General features: G+C 40.8%; 1 protein-coding gene across 1 annotated transcript in view; it reads right to left on the bottom strand.

The window, feature by feature from the left end:
- The window catches only part of C12H8orf34 (chromosome 12 C8orf34 homolog), a 322,609-nt gene that overhangs the window by 229,792 nt on the left and 70,921 nt on the right, over nucleotides 1–21,896 (bottom strand). Inside the window, exon 5 of the mRNA XM_048358631.1 lies at nucleotides 13,326–13,354. Coding sequence (XP_048214588.1) covers nucleotides 13,326–13,354 — 29 coding nt within the window. The remainder of the gene's footprint in view (nucleotides 1–13,325; nucleotides 13,355–21,896) is intronic.

The following is a 21,896-nucleotide window of genomic DNA, read 5'->3' as shown; positions in this document are numbered from 1 at the left end:
CAGTTCCCCCCACATGTTACCGAGGGCGGAGGCGAAAGGAAGGCATCAGGGACACGCTGCGGTGGTGGAATGCGTCTCAAAGACTTTAATATGGAAGGGCACTTATATAGAAGTAGTGGCGGGAAAGAAAGGGGGCTGGCCAAAGGGTCAGTCATAGGCTAGGGGTCACGTTCATCAAGTGACATCACAAAACTTCCCTTTGTGGGCGGGACAACCCCATCATGGTGGCACGCACGTGTTCACCTCCCAAGGGGTAGAGGTCAAAAGGTGGGAGGGGCTTCTATTGTCCCAAGGCTGGTGGAAGGGCAGTCTTTCCCAGGCCATAATAATCCCCAACAATCACAACCATGTTCATTGCAGCATTGTTTACCATAGCTAAAATATGGAATCAAACCAGATGCCCCTCAATAGGTGTATGGATCAAGAAAATATGGTATATATATATATATATGTATATATATATACATATATATATATATATATACACAATAAAATTCTATGCCTCCATTAGGAAGAATTGCATTGCCCCTTCATAAGGAAATATAAAGACTTGGAAAAATTATATTAAGTGAAGTAAGCCAGACCCAAAGACACATAGGTTGCATGATTTCCTTCATTTGTAATAATTAAAATGTGCCTATAAGTAAACTAAGTAAAAGACAAATTATACTTAGACATGATAATTAAACAGCACTCTAAACCTTCACACAGTGAGAGCAAAGGAGGGTATTCTTAGGAGAGGATCGCAGGGCTCAATAGCTGTGTGTATATGATCACACAAAATGATGCTTAGCAAAATGAGCTCCAAGAAATAGAAGCAAGAGGCTTTTTTTAATTGAACTGTTTGCAGTTCTTTTTCACTTTCTTTCCTCTGAAGAGGGAAAGATTAGGAGAGAATGCGGGAGGGAGGGGGTAACATCGTTCAAAAGGGAATATATTCATCACCTCACTTCTATAACTGTAACCCCTCTGTACATCCCCTTTACAAGAAAAATTTTAAAGTAAAGAAATAAATGTATGTATATGTAGAAGGTTCTTTTTTGAATGAAAATAGAAAAATTATTATTCTCTTATCAAATGCCATCTATGATTTCATGACAAAACACGGTACATTTCAATTAAAGTCAGCGGATTTAATGTTCAAGTGACTCTGGATTGAGAAGATGTCAATTTTCTCACCTGAGTATTAAGCACAACACAAAGCCAAATACAGTGGAATGAACACAGAGTCAATGGAAGAATGGAAGGAGGCAGAGGGCTCAGAAACCACCGTGCTAGAGGCAGCAAGGACGCTACGGAAGAGGGCTGCGTGGAGCTCACGAGCGCTCTCTTTTTGCCATTCTGAGAAAATCATCCTCATGCCCATCTACAATGTCTAACTCTTTTCAAAGGACATTGTCACCTTGGTTCAAAACTGGAAAGAATAATCAAATAAACTTCTGTTACCTGCACACATGTTTTTAAGAAAGCATGTATCAACTCATGGGTAAGCTCACATTGTCGTTCTCTTTTCCGCGTGCCTTTTGTCTTCCCGGCCCTACCCTCATTCAGTCAAAGTGAATCCTGGTCAGCACATCATAGCATTTGTAAGCATTCCAGCATGTATTTCTCAAAAGGGCACAGTGGCTTGTTCAGGATGAAATGCAATACTATGACCATAACTAACTATAAATTAACAATTTTTTTACATTCAGAGAACCTTTTATTTCAATATATTTTATAAATAATTTTATTGTTATATCTTTTAATAGTTTATTTTATTTTCAGGGTATTGGTGATGTCAGAGGGGTTATAGTTACATAAGTAAAGTAATGAGTACCTTTCTTGTCAAACACTGTTACCCCTCCCTTGTTTTCTCCTACTTTCCCTCCACTCCTGAATCCCCACCACCCAGTCCACCCCCCAGCTTGTAAAGTTCATTTCCAACTTAGTGTTTTGTGAGTATTGCTGTTGCATTGGTTCAACCTCTGTCCTTTGTCTCACCATTTTGTTACTCCCCTTCCCTTCCTCAAATCAGCTAAATAAAGATCCAGAAATATAGCAAATCAAAGAAAGGCTGGATAAAAGGAATCATATTAAACTTCAGAGCTTCTGCAGGGCAAAGGATCTAGCTAGAAAAATAAGTAGAAAGCCCACAGATTGGGAGATCTTCACTAGCTATACAACAGACAAGGACCTCATATCAAAAGTATACCTAAAGCTACATAAAATTAAACCCCCAATAACAAATACTCAAAGAAACAACCACCCCATCAATAAGTGAGCTAAAGAATTAAAGATACTTCACTGGAGAGGAAATAAGAATAGCCTGTAGATACATGAAGTAATGGTCAACATCGCTGGCCATAAAAGAAATGCAAATCAAAATTACATTGAGATTCCACCTTACCCCAGTTAGAATGGCCATTGTCAAGAAAATAATATTTTATGTATTTGTTTGTTGGTTTCTTTATTTATTTACTTAATTTTCTTGGCTGTGGGGCTTAAGCTCTTCAGTTCCAAGGCTAGTGCTCTACCACTTGAGCCACAGTGCCACTTCTAGCTTTGTGGTGGTTAAATGGAGATAAGAGTCTCATGGACTTTCCTGCCTGAGATGGCTTTGAACCATAATCCTCAGGTCTCAGACTCCTGAGTAACTAGGATTACAGGTGTGAGCCACTGGCAATATTTTTTTAATGTCAACAAATGTTTAGTTTTCAAATTTCCTGATTGCCTTGAGGAAATTATATATTTGTTTGCTCCAGTTGAGCTGTTTGCAACTAGTTTCTTCATATTTTGAGACAGAATCTCACCACCCAGATTGACCTCAAATCTGTGATCATCTATTTTCCTCTCTCAAGAGCTGAGATTATAAAAGTGTGCCACCGTATCGAGTTTTCACATGACTTTTAATCTATACTATCTACACTCTTCCTTCGCTTCATTTTCTCTTCTAATTTGTAATTTCTTTTGCTGTTGTTCAAATCCCCTGAGTTCAGTCGCTTTTGTTCTGAACGCTTTATGCAATGTATACAGTCCTTTGGCATCCCTGTGATGGGGTCTGAAGCATCCCTCCTGTCCTTTGTCATTTCTACAAGTCACTAGTTATATCTCAATGAACGTTTATTGTTGTTTCTTTCTTTACCAATACTGCTTCTAAGAGAATGCTCTAGTTTTCTCTGGAGGCCCCCAATATGTCTATAGCTTCTATCATTTTATTTAGATCCATTACTTGACCAACACTAATGGCCAAATGGTGGCTGTCTATTTTTATAATTTCATCATCCTTTATCCACTATAATACTTTCCTACAAGGAAATTTGCCCCTATCAAAAATATCTGGTTACCCTCAATTATCATTGGTGTAGTTTCATTCTTTTCCTTTGTTTCTACCAGATATTTTAAAATAATCAATTCTATCATTCTCCAAAGATCATTAGTGAGGATTTCCTTGATGATTGTATGGATTTTATAGGATTAGCTAGAACAGTGTATTTTCTCCAATATTTGTAGTGTGAGATCTCTTTAATTTACTTCTGATGTCTTCTGATAAAATCTTAAAGAGTTTTGATAGAACCTTTGCCTTCCAATCTGACACTGTAAGCACTGTTTCTTTTCCCTGCTCTAGACTTGAAATCATCTATTGTTCCAGAGCACCTTAATTCCTTTTATTGTGAAATAATATTTAAAGACTGGAACACTACCATTAAGAATACGAATTGTTATTGGGTTAGTAATAATAGGTACAGCTAAGAGACATAGATTTTTTTAAAGTAGCTTATTTTTACATAACTCAAAGACAAGTTGCAAGAAAAAACATTCCCAGAATTTCTGTTTAACCTCACTTAGATTAATTAACTACCAATGTAACAATGTTAACATGGTTGATATTTTTCCTTGTTATTTTGCTTTATCATTTTCATATATGGGAGTATCAGTGTATATCTAAATATATAACTATATGCTTAAAACTTTCCTATAACCACTTTTTACAAGCAATTTAAAAATTTGTTTTATTTAAAATCACCACATAAATAACTAGTAGTAAAATTTTTCAGCAAATTAAATCTTCATAATCACTTTTGATATTTCTTTGTCCTTAAACCTTGAATTTAGGACATTTTCAGAGTATAAGGCAATTTCTTTTTTTGGGGGGGGGGAGTGGGAATTGTGGCTCAAGTTCTAGCTTCACCCTTCCTAGCAAGAGTGAGGCTTTGAAACTGAACTCAATTTTTTTAAAAAGCAACCTTTGTTGAATAAATATTTTTTATTTAAATATACTTTTATTCGTCATATCTCAAAATTTCCATTATTCATAGTTGAAAAACACAGATACCTGTTTGCTTCCCCTAGTTTGATTACTTTGGTTTTTCAAAAAGAAAGCCTGCAATAACTTTTGGTTCTCAAACCACTTCTTGTTAGTCTTGTTACTAGCAACACTATTATTCATATTATTTCAAGTACTCCCTTATTTTATTACAGGGAATGTGTCCTCAACCTTAGATGCATGTGCTAGCATTCTTAGGAGGCTCTCTCTCTGTTCTTTTACTTTCTTTTTTTTTTTTTTTTTTTTTGCCAGTCCTGGGGCTTGGACTCAGGGCCTGAGCACTGTCCCTGGCTTCTTTTTACTCAAGGCTAGCACTCTGCCACTTGAGCCACAGCGCCACTTCTGGCCATTTTCTGTATATGTGGTGCTAGGGAATCGAACCCAGGGCCTCATGTATATGAGGCAGGCACTCTTGCCACTAGGCCATATCCCCAGCCCCTCTTTTACTTTCTTGACTTAAATCTATCTGACCTGTTGTATTTTATCTCTTGTATCAATTCAATGTTAATTTTGTTACTAATCAAACCATGCATAAACACCATTACTTGTAAGTCACATATAGTAGGTATAGTACGTAAATCATTTTATTTATCGTTAACTCACTGAGCCTGCTATTTCCTTAATAAATTATACCCTCTCTTCAAATGCCACTTACATTCACCGTTAACTATGATTTATAGTTTCCTATCTGCTCAAAACCAGCCCGGCTCTGCAATAGACATTTTCCCCATTACCTAGGTATTTACCAAATGTTACAATGTATCTTAAAATCCAAATGAAAATTTCTAAATCCTTTCAAAAGGGGCTACACAATTTCATCATCATGAAACCTATGAAGGAAATTGCATGTGCAAGCAAGTGCTTCATAGCCAGAGAAATAGGCTCACAAATAGTAAGGAAGTAATGTTGTTCGATGTATCAGCATCGGATAGTTGAAATATGTGCCTGAAATTCCGATTTCTGATTTAATTGTGAGCTCTGTGCCTCCTGTGGATGCCGTATCTGAGGATGAGGAGAGTTGTTCTCACAGAAAAGGAGCCTAGCTACTAAGGTAGGAAAGCAGCCCATCAACGGAATTGTGTACTTATTCCTTTCTGTTAGCACAGAAATATTTGTGAGCAAAGGCCTAAGTTTGCTAGCAGAAGCTTTCTCGGTTGCACTAATTATACTGACCTATAAATAATTGGTGTAGAAGGTAAATCTAAAATTTAAGATGCATGTTTGAGCATCTATTTTTTAAATGAATCACATTAAGAGGTTTTCTTATATGATTGAAGTATGATCATCAAAATGAGTACTTGATTACATTCTTTTCACTTTCCATTTCCCCACACCCAGTCCTAGACAACTTCCATTCTACTTCTACTTTTTTATAAATTGGGCTGCTTTAAATGCCTTATATAAATAGAATCACTTGATATTTGTTTTTCTGTGACTGACTTACTTCACATAACCTAAACTCCTTAAGGTTTATCCAAGATAAACACTTGGACAATATTTTTGGTGCAGTCCTGGGGCTTGAACTCGGGTCCTGGGCACTGTCCCTGAGCTTCTTCTGCTCTGATCTAGCACTCTACCACTTGAGCCACGGCGCCACTTGCCACGGCGCCACTTCCATACTTTCTCTGTGTATGTGGTACTAAGGAACAGACCCAGGGCTTCATGCCTGGTAGGCCAGCACTCTGCCACTGAGCCACATTCCCAACCCCAATATTTTCTGCTTTTGAAGACTGAATAATAGTCTTTGCATGGATACCACATAATGTTTATTAAGGTGTCAGTCACTTAACAACTCGTTTGCCTTCCCCAATCTGTGAACCATGTTGCTCTGAGTAGGGGTATGCAGACATCTCTTAGGGATCCTGCTTTGAAAGGCATACACAGATAGTAGACTGCTTTCTCAGATGCTATCCTAGTACATGCCTGGTGGATAATGAATTATCTTAACCTGGCTAATTTTTAAATGACAGATATGTATTTCTCACAGTTCTGAGGGCTGGGAAATCCAAGATCCAGGTGTCAGAAGAATCATTTTCTGGCTGAGTCTGTGCTCTGCTTCTCAGCGAGCGACTTCCTGCTGTGTGGAGGAGGAAGATGGCCCTCGTGTCTTCACAGGGCCAGCAGAACCAGAGGACCAAACAGACCCGCTTGTCAGAGAACTGATTCCTTAGCAAGTTGGAGCCTTATCGTCTAGTCACCTCTTAATTCCGTTACACATGAATTTTGGAGAGACTCGAACTTTAAAACCACAGTCTCTGGTGATTTTATTTTTAATTATTTGGAGAATTGCTATGCCATTTTCCATAGTGGTAGCACCATTTTGTATTAATGTTAATAATGCACAACTATCTTAATTTTCTCCATATCCTTGTTGACAGTTGACACATGCTCTGTGTGTGTGTGTGTGTGTGTGTGTGTGTGTGTGACAGAGACAGAGACAGAGAGACAAAGAGAGGGAAAGGGATAATAGCAGCTATTCTAACACATGTGAGATAAATTCTCACTGTGATTTTGATTCGGATTGTCTAAGGACTAGTTATAAGGAAGCATATCTTCATATGTTTCTTTGGCCATTTTTATATCAACTTTGGGAAAATGTTCATTCAAGTTCTTTATATACAATCAAGTTATTTGTCCTTTGTTGTTGAGCTCCATAAGTTCCTTATTCGACCTGGATGGTATGCCCTTATCAGAAGTGTGAATTTTGAATGTTTCTCCTATTCTGTATGTTGCTCTTTCACTCTATTAGCTTTGTCATTTGATGGACAAAAGTATAGAAGCATTCTTGAGGCCAGGGGTGGTGGCTCACATCTGTAATACCAGAAAACCGAGAGTCAGAGATTAAGCTGGAGTCTAGCTAGCCCAGGCAAAAAGTTAGTGTGACATCATCTCCATCAAGAAGCTCGCCATAGTGGCACATCTGTGATCCCAGCCATGTGAGAAACAAAGGTAGGAAGATCTCTGTCTGAGGCAGGTCCTACAAAAAAATGGAAGCCCCACCTGACAAACAACCAAAATGAACAAACACATAGAATACTAGGGCAATGGCTCAAATGGTAGAGTACCTGGCTTGCAAGTGTGAGGGCCTGAGTTCAAATTCTCATATCACACACAAAAAAGAAAAGAATATTTTGACAATACCATGATGGTTAACCTTATACAGCATTTACATTGGGTGACACCCTGAGTTCAACCCCAAGTACCATAGGAAAAAGACAACACATAGCACCGGCTTACTGAAGGTCAAATGGGAGATGATTTTCTAAGGATTCAACATGAGGAATTGTTAGTTCCTCATGAATACTTGGCTTTCTGTAACTGTGTGAGGTGTGACGATGTCACATGGCAAAAAGGTCAGTGGTGGCACAACTGGAGGGGCGAAGAGAACCTCACACTGAAATCAGGATAAGTTTAGGTTGTTCCTCGCAAATTTAGCTCCTGCTGAAATATTGCCCATATACTTAGAAGTAGTGCATATTTTGGACATTTTAGCTATGTACCTACCTAGAATTAACTTAAGTGTAAAGTCAATGTTATTTTTAAATGTTGGTCTAACAAGCTAATGAGAAGGAAATGAAAGTTCAGCATCTGTAATCACCTGCAGTCAAAATGATTGGTGAACAGAAGTCAATAATCAATGCAAGGCCTTTCTGTGGGTTTCCCCACAAAACCAGGATGCTTCTTGAGTTGGTGAACACCAATACCCACACATGTGGCAAGAATTTGGATGTAGTCAACTATGTCCTCAAGAGATAACAGGAGCAATGGTGACCAGGGAAGGATAAATAACAGCAGGATAGAAAAGAAGATACAAACAAAAGTGTGGAAATAAATAAAAAATATGGCCAGGAAACACTGAAGTCCCACTGCTTTTCCCTATCACTTGTTGACTAGTCTGAGTAGAGAAAGACACACAGATGTGAGCCACAAGATGGAAACCCAAAGTGGTATTCATCCAGGCGAGGTGTCTGGAGCCCCAGATCCTAGCCGAGCCTAAGCCCCTTGGCAAGGGAAGTTGGGAGGATCATGGCTCAAGGCTACGAAAGCTCATGAGCTCTACTGTCCCAACCAGTGCCCGGGGTAAGTGGGATGCGCTGTCACCCACAGTGATGGGGAAACATCCCCAGGAGGAGAATTGAAGCCAAGGCATAAGGCAACAAGGAAAGCAAAAAGGAGCTGGAGACAAGGCAGAAGGGGTAGAGAACCTGTGCTGCAACCTCAAGGTCCTCAGTTCAATCCCCCATGCCGACAGGGATAGATACATAGAGGGGTAGGTCGGGATGGGCCCTGAAATCATCCATTAGCAGAGTCTTAGGATGTTTTCCACTGGATTCCGAATTAGGAAGATGTTGGTGATGGCTCAGCTTAGGTAGAGTTGCACAGACTCAGAGGTGAAGGAAGAGATTCACGGTGAAGCCTGGGAGAGCGAAGATGGCAGGAGGAGACAGAGAAGAAACTGGGCAGCAGTGTGGGAGTCTGGCTTAAGACAACACTCGGCTGGACCCACACAGCGCTCTGGAGTGCGCGAGCAGCTCAGAGGCTCCCTTCAGCCTCCGTCCTGGGCCTCCGTCCCCAGCACAGCACTGTGCCAGCACACAGCACACACCTCACAGCACACTAGCCGTGGGAACAAGGCAGGTGCCCAACCGTGCACTGGAATCACAAGAGCCTGAAGCAAGGAAGGGAGAGAGGAAGGTGAGATGAGTCTGGGAGGTGCAGAGGGGCAGAAGGGATGGGAGATAACATCGGAAGCCATGACTCTCGTCAAGAACTGAACACTTACATGGACCTAGTCAATTGTACGCATTTATACACATTTTTGAACATAAAAATAAGCCAATAAAACTGTCTACATAGATTCATATATTTTGTACATATCCATGTATCTTTTTCATATATTCATATGCAGCCATACATAGTACTAGCACTTGAACTTGGTGAATAACTGCATAGGTAGAACAATAACTTCTCTAATATGTCCACAGCCTAACCTTTAAAACCTGTAAATATGTTACATTGCATGACTAAATAAATAAATAAATAAATAAATAAATAAATAAACTTGGTGCAATTGGCCGGGAGCTGGTGGCTCTCGCCTGTAATCCTAGCTACTCAGGAGGCTGAGGTCTGAGGACTGAAATTCAAAGCCACTCAGGCAGGAAAGTCGGTGAGACTCTCATCTCCAGAAAGCCAGGAGTGGAGCAGTGGCTCAAAGTGGTGGAGTAATAGCCTTGAACAAAGTAAATATCTCAGGGACCCTACCCAGGCCCTGAGTTCAAGCCCATGACCAAACAAAAACAAAGTTGGCAAAATTAAAGACTTTAAGATAAGGTTATGTGTATTATTTAGGTGGTCCCAATGTCCTGACTAAGTTACAGAAGAGATGTTACTATCTCTAGAGGTGCAGCACAGGACCTTGCAATGAACAATGCCTCAAAAACTTCTGGAAGCTGGAAAATTCTAGAAAATGGATTTTTTTCCCCTAGAATCTTCAGAAAGGAACACAGTAGTCCCGAGAACACCTCTACTATTCACCCGGGAGGGATCCTACGGAATTTCTAAAATACAAAACTGTAATGTGAATTTGCTACAGCACCGTGGTAAACTAGGAAAGAAAACAAAATGAGTAATCCATAAGAATGAAACTTTCCACAATTTAAAAATAGCCTTAACGATAGCATGACTCCTGTTTCATCTGAAGAGGAATTAAGGATTTTTTTTTCTGAATTCATAAACTAACTTTAAGTCACCAGGATATGATTGATATGATTTCAAACTATGTCTGTGAAATCAGAATACGACGCAGACCAACGAGTACTTTATAGTAAGTCCTTGACATTGCTGAAGGACTCAAAGAAAGACAGTGTATGGGTCTCTCATTGCACTGAGGACAAAGGTTCCAGGGCCACACGAGGATGTGGGCTCTCGTCACTCCTCCTGACACAGTACTGGAATTCCTCGCAAGAGCCATCAGGCAAGAGAAAAGCATCAGGGAGACCCAAATTGGGAAAGAATCAGTAAAGCGATTCCTACTTGCAGATGACAGATGCATTTAAAGCAAGCACCCTACAGATTCCTCACCTAAACGTTGGCAAAGTAGTAACGTATAAAATCAACCCACAGAAAAAATCAGCAGCCTTTCTGTATGCCAACATGGAGCAGAGCGAGACTGAAATCAGGAAAGCAACTCCATGTGTAATAGTCTCAAGAAAGAGTCTTAACCAAAGAAGTAAAGGACCTCTAGTGTGAAAATACTTTAACTATGAAAAAGAAACTGAACCAGATTTCAGGAGATGGAAAAGCCCTCCCATGATCCTGGGTAGAAAGGATTAGCATCATAAAAATGGCACCATTTCCCAGAGCAACTGATCAATTCAATACAAGACTCATCAAAATCCCAACCACTTTCTTTAAAGAAATAGAGAACATCGTCCTCAAATTCATATGGAAGACTCAGAGTAGGAAAAACAAAATGCTTCTGAGGAAGCAGAAGGCTGGATTGATTTGAGGAGTTCTGCTTGTCAGGGAGGAACACTCAGGATTGCGAGCCTCAGGCCAGCAGGCGGCGCTGTGACACAAGCTCTCCTGCTCTCCAGGCAGGCAGAGGTGGGCGGCTGGGACAGCCTCCAAGCCCGGCTGCCTGGGTGTTATCTGAAAAGCCTAGGAAGAGTAGAACGCATTTGAGTGCTTTCCTTAATGAAAGTGCAAAGGAAGGAACATGCCAGACATTCCACCCATTCCGGTACGAATGTAAAGTTCCTTAGCACACCAGCGACAGTGCGCACACCCAGGCCACAGTGTTCATCAAGCACAGGAAATGGGAGAGGATGGGTACCAACGTCATACAAACCCTAGACCAGCTAGACCAGCTAACTTATTATAGTCAGGTAGAGTCCAAGTTTGAGGAGCATGGGGGGAAGGGAGGTTTAGGAACTATCATGATTATATCTTTTATTTCCAGTGATGGCAGACCACAACTGTAAGAGAAAGGATCATTAAGATCCTGCAAATTAGCAGGAAGGTTGTGATTTAAGGAGTCTGTGTGACGCCACACACAGAGACATGAGCAAAACCCAAAGAAAGCCAAGGAAACACACCTGCCTCTGATTACACTTGTTATTTGTGGGCAACATCTAGTCATGCGGAGTTCCTGCCATGAAGGATTAAACTACTGTGTGTGTGTGTGTGTGTGTGTGTGTGTGTGTGTGTGTGTGTGCCAGTCCTGGGGCTTGAACTCGCAGCCCGAGGGTGGTCCCTGAGCTCTGTTGTTGTTCTTTCTCAAGGCTACTTCTCCATCACTTGAGCCACATCTATACTTTTGGCTTTTTGGAGGTTGATTAGAGATAAGACTCACGAATTCTCTTGTCCAGGCTAGCTTCCAAATATGATCCTCAGTTCTCAGTTTCCTGAGTATCTAGGATTACAAACCACTGATGCCTGGCTAAACAAATTTTAATATCCATGATACTTTAAAATTCACTTGCTAAAAGGAGTTTATATTTAAGGATATATGCATACATGTTTAGTGAGTCAGGAATGCAGTTGTTGTCCTATTTGAGGTAGAATACTGACTTGTATTTGGGAACATGATACAACTTCAAACTAATTTGCCATTTTTAAATGCCATGATGTATTTGACCCTGAGTTTGTACAATAGTTTCTATTATTTTATTCCTTTCAATTTATAGAATTTACCAGCAGGGCACATTTTAATATATTCTTTGTTTAGAGATCCCTCCATGGAATCTGCCCAGTATAAATGGTAGCCATTTCTAAGTGCCGGGCCCCTTTCTAGCCAGTTTCTGCTGCCAGATTTCCTTTATCTAGAGAAAAATATCACCGCATATTAAATATAGAAGCAGACAGGAAAAATCTGGCAGCTTTCCACTGAGCCACACATTAAAGAGGTTTTCAAAACTGTAAACAAGATTACTTTCTTAATATTTTGTTTCAAATTATCAAGTATTCCCCATATGTTATTTTTCCAAGTGTAATCATGTTAGTCACTGCCTTTTTGCCTCATAACCAGGTGACACTTTTTATCAGCTTTAATTTCTAACATGACAAATATTGGTAGATACGAATCTACATAAAAGCTTTTGGGTCTATTTTTGAAAAAATAAATTGTAGGAATTATAAACAAGTTCTGAGGCCCCTTTCCTCAAGGAGGAGTTCTGTACTAATGACTGGCAAGTGTAGATCTGCTGTGAATATCCAACCCTGTAAACACATTTTATAGACAATGCAAGACACACAGCCCTAACGAGAACTCCGGATGCTCCCTCCAGACAGGCATGGCGGCTCTCAGTGTGGGTTTTCCAGTGTTGGCAAGCTGTACTGCAGTTCTCCGAGCTGTTCGCTTCCCAAACCTGGCAGCATTCATTGCCCCGTTCCCTACCACTCCCCACAGGGCTTCCGGGAGCCCTGCTCCTGACACTACTGTCCAAATGCGATCCCAAGCAATACACATCTCAACTACACAAGTATGATGTCTAAAGGTAGTGGCAGGAAATTACAAGTGCCTTTCCTACCACTGCCATCATCACCACCCTCATCACCACCACCACCATCATCATCACCATCACCACCACACCATCATCATCACCACCACCATCACCACCAACATCATAACCATTATCATGACTGCTACCAGAGTATCACCACCACTATCACCATCATCATCATCACTATATCATTAGCGTCCTCTGGAAATGACCAATCCAAATAATTTGCATAACTGCTTAAGCACAGAGGTATTAAAATGGTATCTGTTGTTGGTCTTAAAATAGTGATTTAGTCATTGCAGCAATTTTGTTTCCTCTAACCAAATTTTAAAGGTCAGTGCTCACAAGAGTGCATGATGTACATTTACTGCAATAATTTTCACAAATAAATCTAATCATATACCTCTGAAATTATTTCAGTGTTAGCATTCAACAAACTCAGAAACGTTAACTTATCCAGTGGATTAAGACATAAGTTCTATATTTTCTTTTCATAGATAAATAGTTGGGCTTACCTTATCAAGTTCATCTGAAATCGCAATACCTGGGATTCAAAAGAGATTTATAAAACACTTTTAGAAGCAATGCTTAGTAATTGCTGTTAAAAATCAAAACAAAAGTTCTATTTGTAAACCTACTGAATATCCTAGTTCTTTCAAAATAACATGATACAGCCTTCCTACTAATGAAAACAAGTTAAGGATTAAGTCAATTATGACAGCCATGGAATGCTGAACAAAGCAAATGGTGCAAGAAAAGCCAAACAAGGGCCATGTTCCTTCTAGGTTGTGAGCATTGGGGCCACCTCTCAAGGATAGCTGTGCAAATGCTGTGATGTTGTAATGGTGATCAGTACAGCTTATCCCATCACAAGTTTGCTCATTCTCAACAGTGGGTGGAGACTCAGAGAACTGGGTACTAGGGCATACCAGCGTCTGAAGATAATTCATTTTAATTTTCTTATTCAGTTTATGAAGAAACCAACTACAGTATTTAAGGCCCTTAGATTGACAGCTTCTTGAGCCAAACGATGAATGGCCCCCTTGCTACAATTTCATTTACCAGCTACATACTACTCATTACAATCTCAACTGTCAGACTAAAGACCAGCTGTTTTTCCCTTGCTTCCTTCCTCCCTTCTTCTAAGCATCATATGCTAACCAACTGCTCCACTAGAACTCTGCCTTTCTTCTTTCTTCCCCTCCCCTTCTCTCCCTTCTTCTCTCCTTCTCTCCCTCCCCCCTCTCTCTTTTATCTTTTGAACAACAGCGTGCTTAGGACTGAATATAAGCACTGTGTCTGGATACAGGTGCATTCCAATCGCAGAGCAATTTCCATGACATTTTTATTTGTCACTAAAGGAAAACATGAGAGGCAAAATCTCACTTCAGGAGGTTAGCAAGTGAAACTTAACCATTGTTCAAGATTGTATAATCAGATCCTTCAAAGAATTTAAGGAGAGAGACGCTCATAGATAACTCCCAGGGGAGCTGGCTCCTGTCGCTGCGAATAGGAGGCCTCGGGTAACGGACATGTGGCTCCAAAGTCCCAGAGGAGATTTGGGACAGGATTTCCCAGAGCCTTCTGGGAAATTGCAAACCTACCAAAAAGCCAAACATAAGTTATATATTTGTGGATGTTGAAGTTTTAATATTGCCAATGATTACTTTAAATAACTCCATTTTTAAAAAATAATTTTTATTTCTAATTTATCTTTTTATTTGTTTGTTTGTTTTATGGGTCATGGGACTTGAACTCTGGGCCTGGGCACTGTCCCTGAGCTCTACAGCTTAAGGGTAGCGCTCTACCACTTGAGCCACAACACCACTTCCAATAACTCTAATGTTTAAGAAAATGTAAGAACTCTGGTGTACCAGTTTACATCACTACATACAGTAACTTAAAATGCATGATTCTAGTTTATGAAAGCCAAACTTAGCCCTTTTTAAACTTACTTTCATTTATTTTATTGTAAAGGTGACATATACAGGAGTTACAGTTACACAGGTCAGGTAATGAGTACATTTCTTTTTGAACAATGTCACCTCTTCCCTTGTTTGCTCCCAGTTTTTTCCTCCTGATCCTCCTCTCCCACAAGTGGTGTATTTCACTTTCAACACAGTGCCTTGTGAATGTTCCTTCTGAATTTGTTCAGCCTTTGTTCCACCACTTCTGTGCTCCCCCTTGCACTCCCCCAAACAAAAAAACATACAAGACACAAAGTACAGAAGAAATAAACAGCAGAAAAGAAGGATAAAAAAGCAAAATAACAAAAAATAACCCTTCTTTTCTATTTCAAGAAAACTAACAAGAACAGAAGCTGGTGGGGATGCGGCCAAAAGGGAACCCTACTACACTGTTGGTAGAAATGTAACCTTGTTCAACCAGTCTGGAAAGCAGTATAAGGTTCCTCAAAAGACTAAACATAGAGCTCCCCTATGACCCAGCAATCCTACTCCTGGGCCTTTATCCAAATGACCACAAACAAGGACACAGTAAAGCCACCAGAACAACCATGTTCACTGAAGCATTGTTTACCATAGCTGAGATATGGAATCAACCCAAATGCCCCTCAGTGAACAAATGGATCAAGAAAATTATATATATATATATATATATATATTACACACACACACACACACACATACACACACACGCACACACACAATGGAATTCTATGCTTCCATCAGAAAGAATTACATCGCCCCATTCATAAGGAAATGGAAAGGCTATGTTTAGTCTTTCAAGGAACTTCCATAATGCTTTCTGAGAATGGCTGAACAAGTTGACATTCCCAGCAACAGAGTAGTAGTTTTCCCCCACCAGCATCTGTTATGAAAGTTTTCTTGACACTGGCCATTCTAACTGGGATGACATAGAATTCAATGGTGTTTTGGTTTGTACTTCTCTTATGGCCAGAAATGTCAAACGTCTTCATTTGTCTATCGGCCATTCTTACTTCTTCTGAGAAATCTCTCCTTAAGTCTGTAGCCCATTTATTAATTGGATTGCCATTTCCTTGATGATTTGTTTTGGGGAGGATTAATTATTTGAGCTCCAAAAGTATATTTTAGATATGAGGCCCTTGTCTGATACATTGCTAGTAAAGCCCTTTTCTATTTATCTTGCTAGCTATGCCCTTTGCCACAAAGAAACTTTTCAGTTTGTTGCAATTCCATCTATCCAAGCTTTCTTTGATTATGCTTATGCTTGCATTTAATACAATCCTACAAAAATGTTCCTTTTCAATATGAATCCAAGATCAAGAGTGAATATTTTATCTAAAGATAAACATTTAAAGGACTTAGAATATTTTAAAAGAAAAAGAAGAGTAGATAATATAAGATGGCTTTTTCTTTCTTAGTCAGTGCTACAAAGCTTAGCTATCTGTAATTAAGTAACTCATGGTTCAAGTGCCTGAAACTCTCTTGATTTTGTTCAGTTGCTGCTCTAATACCTTAAATTTGTAAAAAGAGTTTTCTTATTCAATTTTTAGAAAGCTATCAGTTCATCTTTATTATGTTTTACACCTCCGATTTATCAACTCATTATTCATAAGGATAGCAGCAATATATCACTTATCTGGAATGTACCCAAGAATTAAAAAGCTAAAACAAAAAAGAAAAAGAACCTATGAATAGGCAAAACCCGTCTCATAGTACTAGCTCCTCAGTTCTAGCAAGCAAGATGGACTGCTTTTGATAGATGAAAACCTTCCATATTGGAGAATAAGGAAGAGACATGCTGTGCTCAAGCCATAGTTCCGCATAGGAAATGGCATATCTATGCCAGAATAAACTCTAGCTTAACTAGTAGAAAACTTTGTTTGGATAATAGCTATGTCTCTTGTGACTTCGTATGTTTTGTCTAACCGTACTTTATTCAAATACACATTACCATATTTTCTTAATATATCCACATATTTTATTATCTTTAAGTAGTTGTACAAAGGACTTGCCATTTAACAAAGCCATTTATGAATAAAATATCTCTTGGTCAATGTTATCTCTTTAAACATTCTCACCAATCTCTTCCCTACCCACACCTTCCCTTATCTTCTTAATTTTGTAGGTCTTCCATGGCTTTTCCTAAGAAGTCATCCAAATAAATCTCCTTTCTATTATATATAATGTTTGCAATTTCCTATTATCATTGTCAAATTGCCTGGAGTATCTTTCACTTCCTCGTTACACTTTTTATCAAAGCTTATACTGATTAAAAGTATTTGCAAGAATTCTAATGAAACACTTCACAGAAGCGTGAAGTATGAGTGGGAATCACATAAATTGAGTAGCTAGAATATTCTTCCTAGAGCCTAACAATGTCCACAGCAGTTCTCTGAGAAAAGCTCAGTAACTTTTAGGCATTTCATTAACTGTTAAAAGCCATCATCCTTTACATCGAAATTTTCTTTAAGGAAAAGAAGGAGTAGGAGAAACACTTGGGCTCCTTGGCACAGGACAAAACTTCCTTAACAAAGGCCCAGAAATGCTACAAATCAAAGAAAGGTTGGACAAATGGGACTGCATCAAACTGCAGAGCTTCTGCACGACAAAGGACATAGCTAGCAAGATAAACAGAAAGCCCACAGATTGGGAAAAGATCTTTACCGGCCATACAACGGACAAAGGCCTCATATCTAAAATGTATGCAGAACTAAAAAAATTAAATTCCTCCAAAACAAAACCGCAAAGACCCAACAGCCCCCTCAACAAGTGGGCTAAAGACCTAAAAACAGATTTCTCTGAAGAGGAAATGAGAATGGCCAAGAGACACATGAAGAAGTGTTCTACATCACTGGCCATAAAAGAAATGCACATCAAAAGAACATTGAGATTCTACCTCCCCCCAGTAAGAATGTCCATTATCAGGAAAACTAATAATAACAGATGTTGGAGGGGATGTGGCCAAAAGGGAACCCTACTACATTGTTGGTGGGAATATAAACTGGTTCAGCAACTCTGGAAAGTGGTATGGAGGTTCCTCAGAAGGCTAAATATAAAGCTCCCCTATGACCCAGCAGCCCCACTTTTGGGTATCTACCTGAAAGACCACAAACAAGAACATACTAAAGCCACCAGTACAACAATGTTCATCGCAGCACAATTTGTCATAGTTAAAATATGGAACCAACCCAGCTGCCCCTCAGTAGACGAATGGATGAGGAAAATGTGGTACATATACACAATGGAATTTTATGCCTTTATCAGAAAGAATGACATTGCCCATTCATAAGAAATGGAAGGACTTGGAAAAAATTATACTTAGTGAAGTGAGCCAGACCCAAAGAAACATGGACTCTATGGTCTCCCTTATTGGGAATAATTAGCACAGGTTTAGGCTAGTCACAGCAGAGGATCACAAGAGCCTAACTAGCTATGCCTTTATGAATGCATACGATGATGCTAAGTGAAATGAACTCCATGTTATGGAAATGACTGTTATATCACTGTTGTAATTACTCTCAACATGCCATGTGAAACCGTAGCTTCTATTGTTGATGATCTTCTTGTATCCCCTTCCTGTGGTTGTCCCCGCTCTATCACTGTATCTCATCTAAGTACACTGGATACTGTATATACGTGTATTAGAACTAGGGAAGTGAAAGGGAATATCAAAATCAAGAGACAAAGATATAAAGACAAATGACTCCAAAAGCAATAAAACCATTTGGTGTAAACCAACTGAACAACTCCTAAGGGGAGAGGGAGAGAGGGAGGGGGGAGGGGGGAATGAGGGAGGAGGTAACAAACAGTACAAGAAATCTACCCAAGGCCTAATATATGAAACTGTAACCTCTCTGTACATCACTTTGACAATAAATAAGAAAAAAAAAAAACACAAAAACCATTTGGTATAAACCAAATGGGAAATGAGGAAGAAGGTAATAAATTGTACAAGAAATGTAACCACGGCCTTACATATGAAACTGTAACCTCTCTGTATATCACTTTGACAATAAATAAGTAATTGTTCAGGAAAAAAAAAACAGCAGCATCAACAACAACAACAAAAATAAATAAATAAAAATAAATAAAAGTTAGCTTTACAGCTGGCACTGGTGGCTGGCACCTGTAATCCTAGCTACTCAGGAGGCTGAGATGTGAGGATCGCAGTCTGAAGACAGATGGGGCAGGAAAGTCTGTGAGACTCACATCTCCAATAAACAACCAAAGAAGCCAGAAGTGGAGCTCTGGCTCAATTAGTAGAAGAGTGCTTGGCCTGAGCAAAAGAAGCTCAGAGACAGTGTCCAGACTCTGAGTTCAAGCCCCAGTTGGCACACACACACACACACACACACACACACACACACACACAGCTTTTCAGCCAGGTTCCCATGGCTCACGTTTGTAATCCTAGCTACTCAGGAGGCTGAAATATGAGGATTTTGGTTCACTGCCAACCCAGGCTGGAAAGTCTGTGAGGCTTTTATCTCCATTTACTCACCAAAAAAAAGCCAGAAATGGAGGTATAGCTCAAGTGGCAGAGTGCCGGACTTCAGTGAAAAGGGTCAGGGACAGAACTTAGGTCCTGAGTTCAAGCCCTGGGACTGACACATAAAGGAAAAAGGGTCAGTTTTTCTTCTAGGTTAAGAAACAATGACTGCCACAGGCATGTCAGAGGTGAATTTTGTGATGTAACCACAGTACAAACTGACCTAGGTGGTTTCCATTCATGTCCCTCAATCTGTGGGCCTTCTTATTCATTGTAAAAAAGTCATGGTTCGCTGGGCACCAGTGGCTCACACCTGTAATCCGAGACTCAGGAGGCTGAGATCTGAGGATTGTGGTTCAAAGCCAGTTCAGGCAGGAAAGCCCATGAGACTCTTATCTCCAATTAACCACCAGAAAACTGGAAGTGGTGCTGTGGCTCAAGTGATAGAGTGCTAGCCTGGAGCTGAAGCGCTCAGGGACAGCCCCAAGGCCCAGAGTTCAAGCCCCACGATCATCAACAACAACAACCAAACGTCATGGTTCTCAGATCCTCAGATTCTAGTGGTATTTTATCAAGGAAACAAGAGCTATAGGTTTCACCAAGATTTCCATCTTCCTAGGCATCAGCTAGAATCAGAATAGGGGAAGTGAAAGTGACAGTGTCTACTGTCTCCCATTCTCTACACCTACATCAGTGCAATTCACTCCACAAAGGTAAGTCAGAAAATTCATATGGTGTGCATTCTACTTCTCTGAGATTGTTTTCCTTTCTGGAAAAAAAAAAAAAGAAAGATAGAGTAATATATGGACTCCCACCAATTTTTTTCCTTTTTAAAATGCTTTGTCTCGCGTTCTCAAATAAAATACATGTACAACATGGAAATATTGGTTTTGTGCTTGCTATTATCAGTCATTAAATGTAAATGTTTGCCCTCTGTTCTGCTGCTGGGCACTTTTTCATGGCAAAACTCCATGCAGTGTTTGTCCTGAAACGGCAGTGTAAAGAGCAAGGTCTGGATGGCCTGCAAGTCCTCGTCTGCTGCAGAGAGGCGTCCAGGAGCAGCAAGAGCAGCGGCCTCAGAAAGCACTGGAAGCCCGTCACCCTGGGAACAGCACCTCGCTGAGCAAAGGGGTTTGTTCCTCGCTTTTACAAAACAGTGAGCTGCTGTTCTTTGCTTTTACTTAATTACGTTGCGTGTTGGCCTACTTAACTGTGGGTTTTATACAGCAGTCTTTTAACACATAAGCCACAATCAGATTCACAGATCCAGACAACGGAAATCAAATCCACAAACACCCAAAGTCATATCATCATTGAATAAAGCCTCACGTGTAAATCAAGAGAAGAAAGATGAGAAGTGAAGCAACCCACAGTGTGGTCAGAGCCGCAAGGGAGGTGGATCCGGAAACAAAGAAATGGAAGGAAAGGGAGCAATCGTTCAGGGGAACACAGCTGCACGTGGTGCTGGTGAGAGCGGCCCGTTCCTGCGTGGAGTCCAGGGGAGATGAGCCCTGCCCGGGAGTCCAGATGAGCCCTGCCCGGGAGTCCAAGTGCAGAGAGCAGGTGACGCACAGGGAAGCTTACAGAGAGCAGCAGCCAAGTCAGCCCAGCCCAGGAGAACAGAGGAGAAGTCCACGGGAGGACAAGGATGTGAGGGGCAAGGGGAGAGCACAGCCAGCTTCCTGGGCTGAACGGTGGGATTTCAGGGCCTGGTGACAGCATGAGAAACACCAAGCGAGCACAGCGAGGGACTGTACTGGACACATGACAACTGGCAAATCCCAAAGCGCCTCTCTAAGGTCTCCGTGTGTTTAGCGTCGGTTCGCGTGTGCCTATCCTGGAGGCTCGCGTTCAGAGCCTGGCACTGTCTCTCAGCTTCTTCTACGCCTTGCCCCACGCCTCCACGGTGGCCTTCTGGTGGTTAATCAGAGCTCTGAGTCTCACAGCCTTTCCCGGCTGGGCTGACTTTGAGCCTCAGTCCTCAGGTCTCAGCCTCCTGAGGAGCCAGGATTCCTGATGTCCTGACGCCCAGGCACCTGGACACAGAGATTCTAAACGGAGCTACTGACAATCTAAAGCAAGAATCAAGTCTGCATCTTGGATTCACTACTCCTTCGGGGAGGGCTTCCCGGGAAAGAGAAATAAAAGGCAAGGGTGGGCACGCCTGGCAAGGCATCCTGTCCCTGCTTCACACCTGTCCTCGGAAACACGGCCTGCGTGCCTACAGCCCCAGCCGCTGGTCATGGATTACAGAAGCCACGACGCAGAGCACCGCCGGGACCAGCCATCAGACGCCCCCCTGCCCGAGAGAGAGAGAGAGAGAGAGAGAGAGAGAGAGAGAAAGAGAGAGAGAGAGAGTGTGTCTCTAGACAGGTCCAGTAAATTACACCACTACCACCACCACCAAAGACAACAAATATACTGAAGAAAGGCTGGATTGACAATGGAGGCAGGCCCATGCTGATTACTGAACTAACTTCACCAGGGCAGTAGGATAGCTAAGCAGAGATGAGCTTAAGGCATTTAGTATAAAGCTCCAAGGTTCTGTGGGGGAAATAAACACATTTGAGTTCGTTGCAGGGCAGTGATATTTGCTTGGTGAGGGCGGATGACTTGGACTTAAAAAGCATAGAGACAGAAGATGAAGCATG

Source organism: Perognathus longimembris, chromosome 12 (genome assembly GCF_023159225.1).
Source record: "Perognathus longimembris pacificus isolate PPM17 chromosome 12, ASM2315922v1, whole genome shotgun sequence".
In the NCBI taxonomy this organism is placed as follows: Eukaryota; Metazoa; Chordata; class Mammalia; order Rodentia; family Heteromyidae; genus Perognathus; species Perognathus longimembris.
The sequence above is the reverse complement of the archived record's forward strand: the minus strand, read 5'-3'. Positions and strand labels throughout refer to the sequence as shown.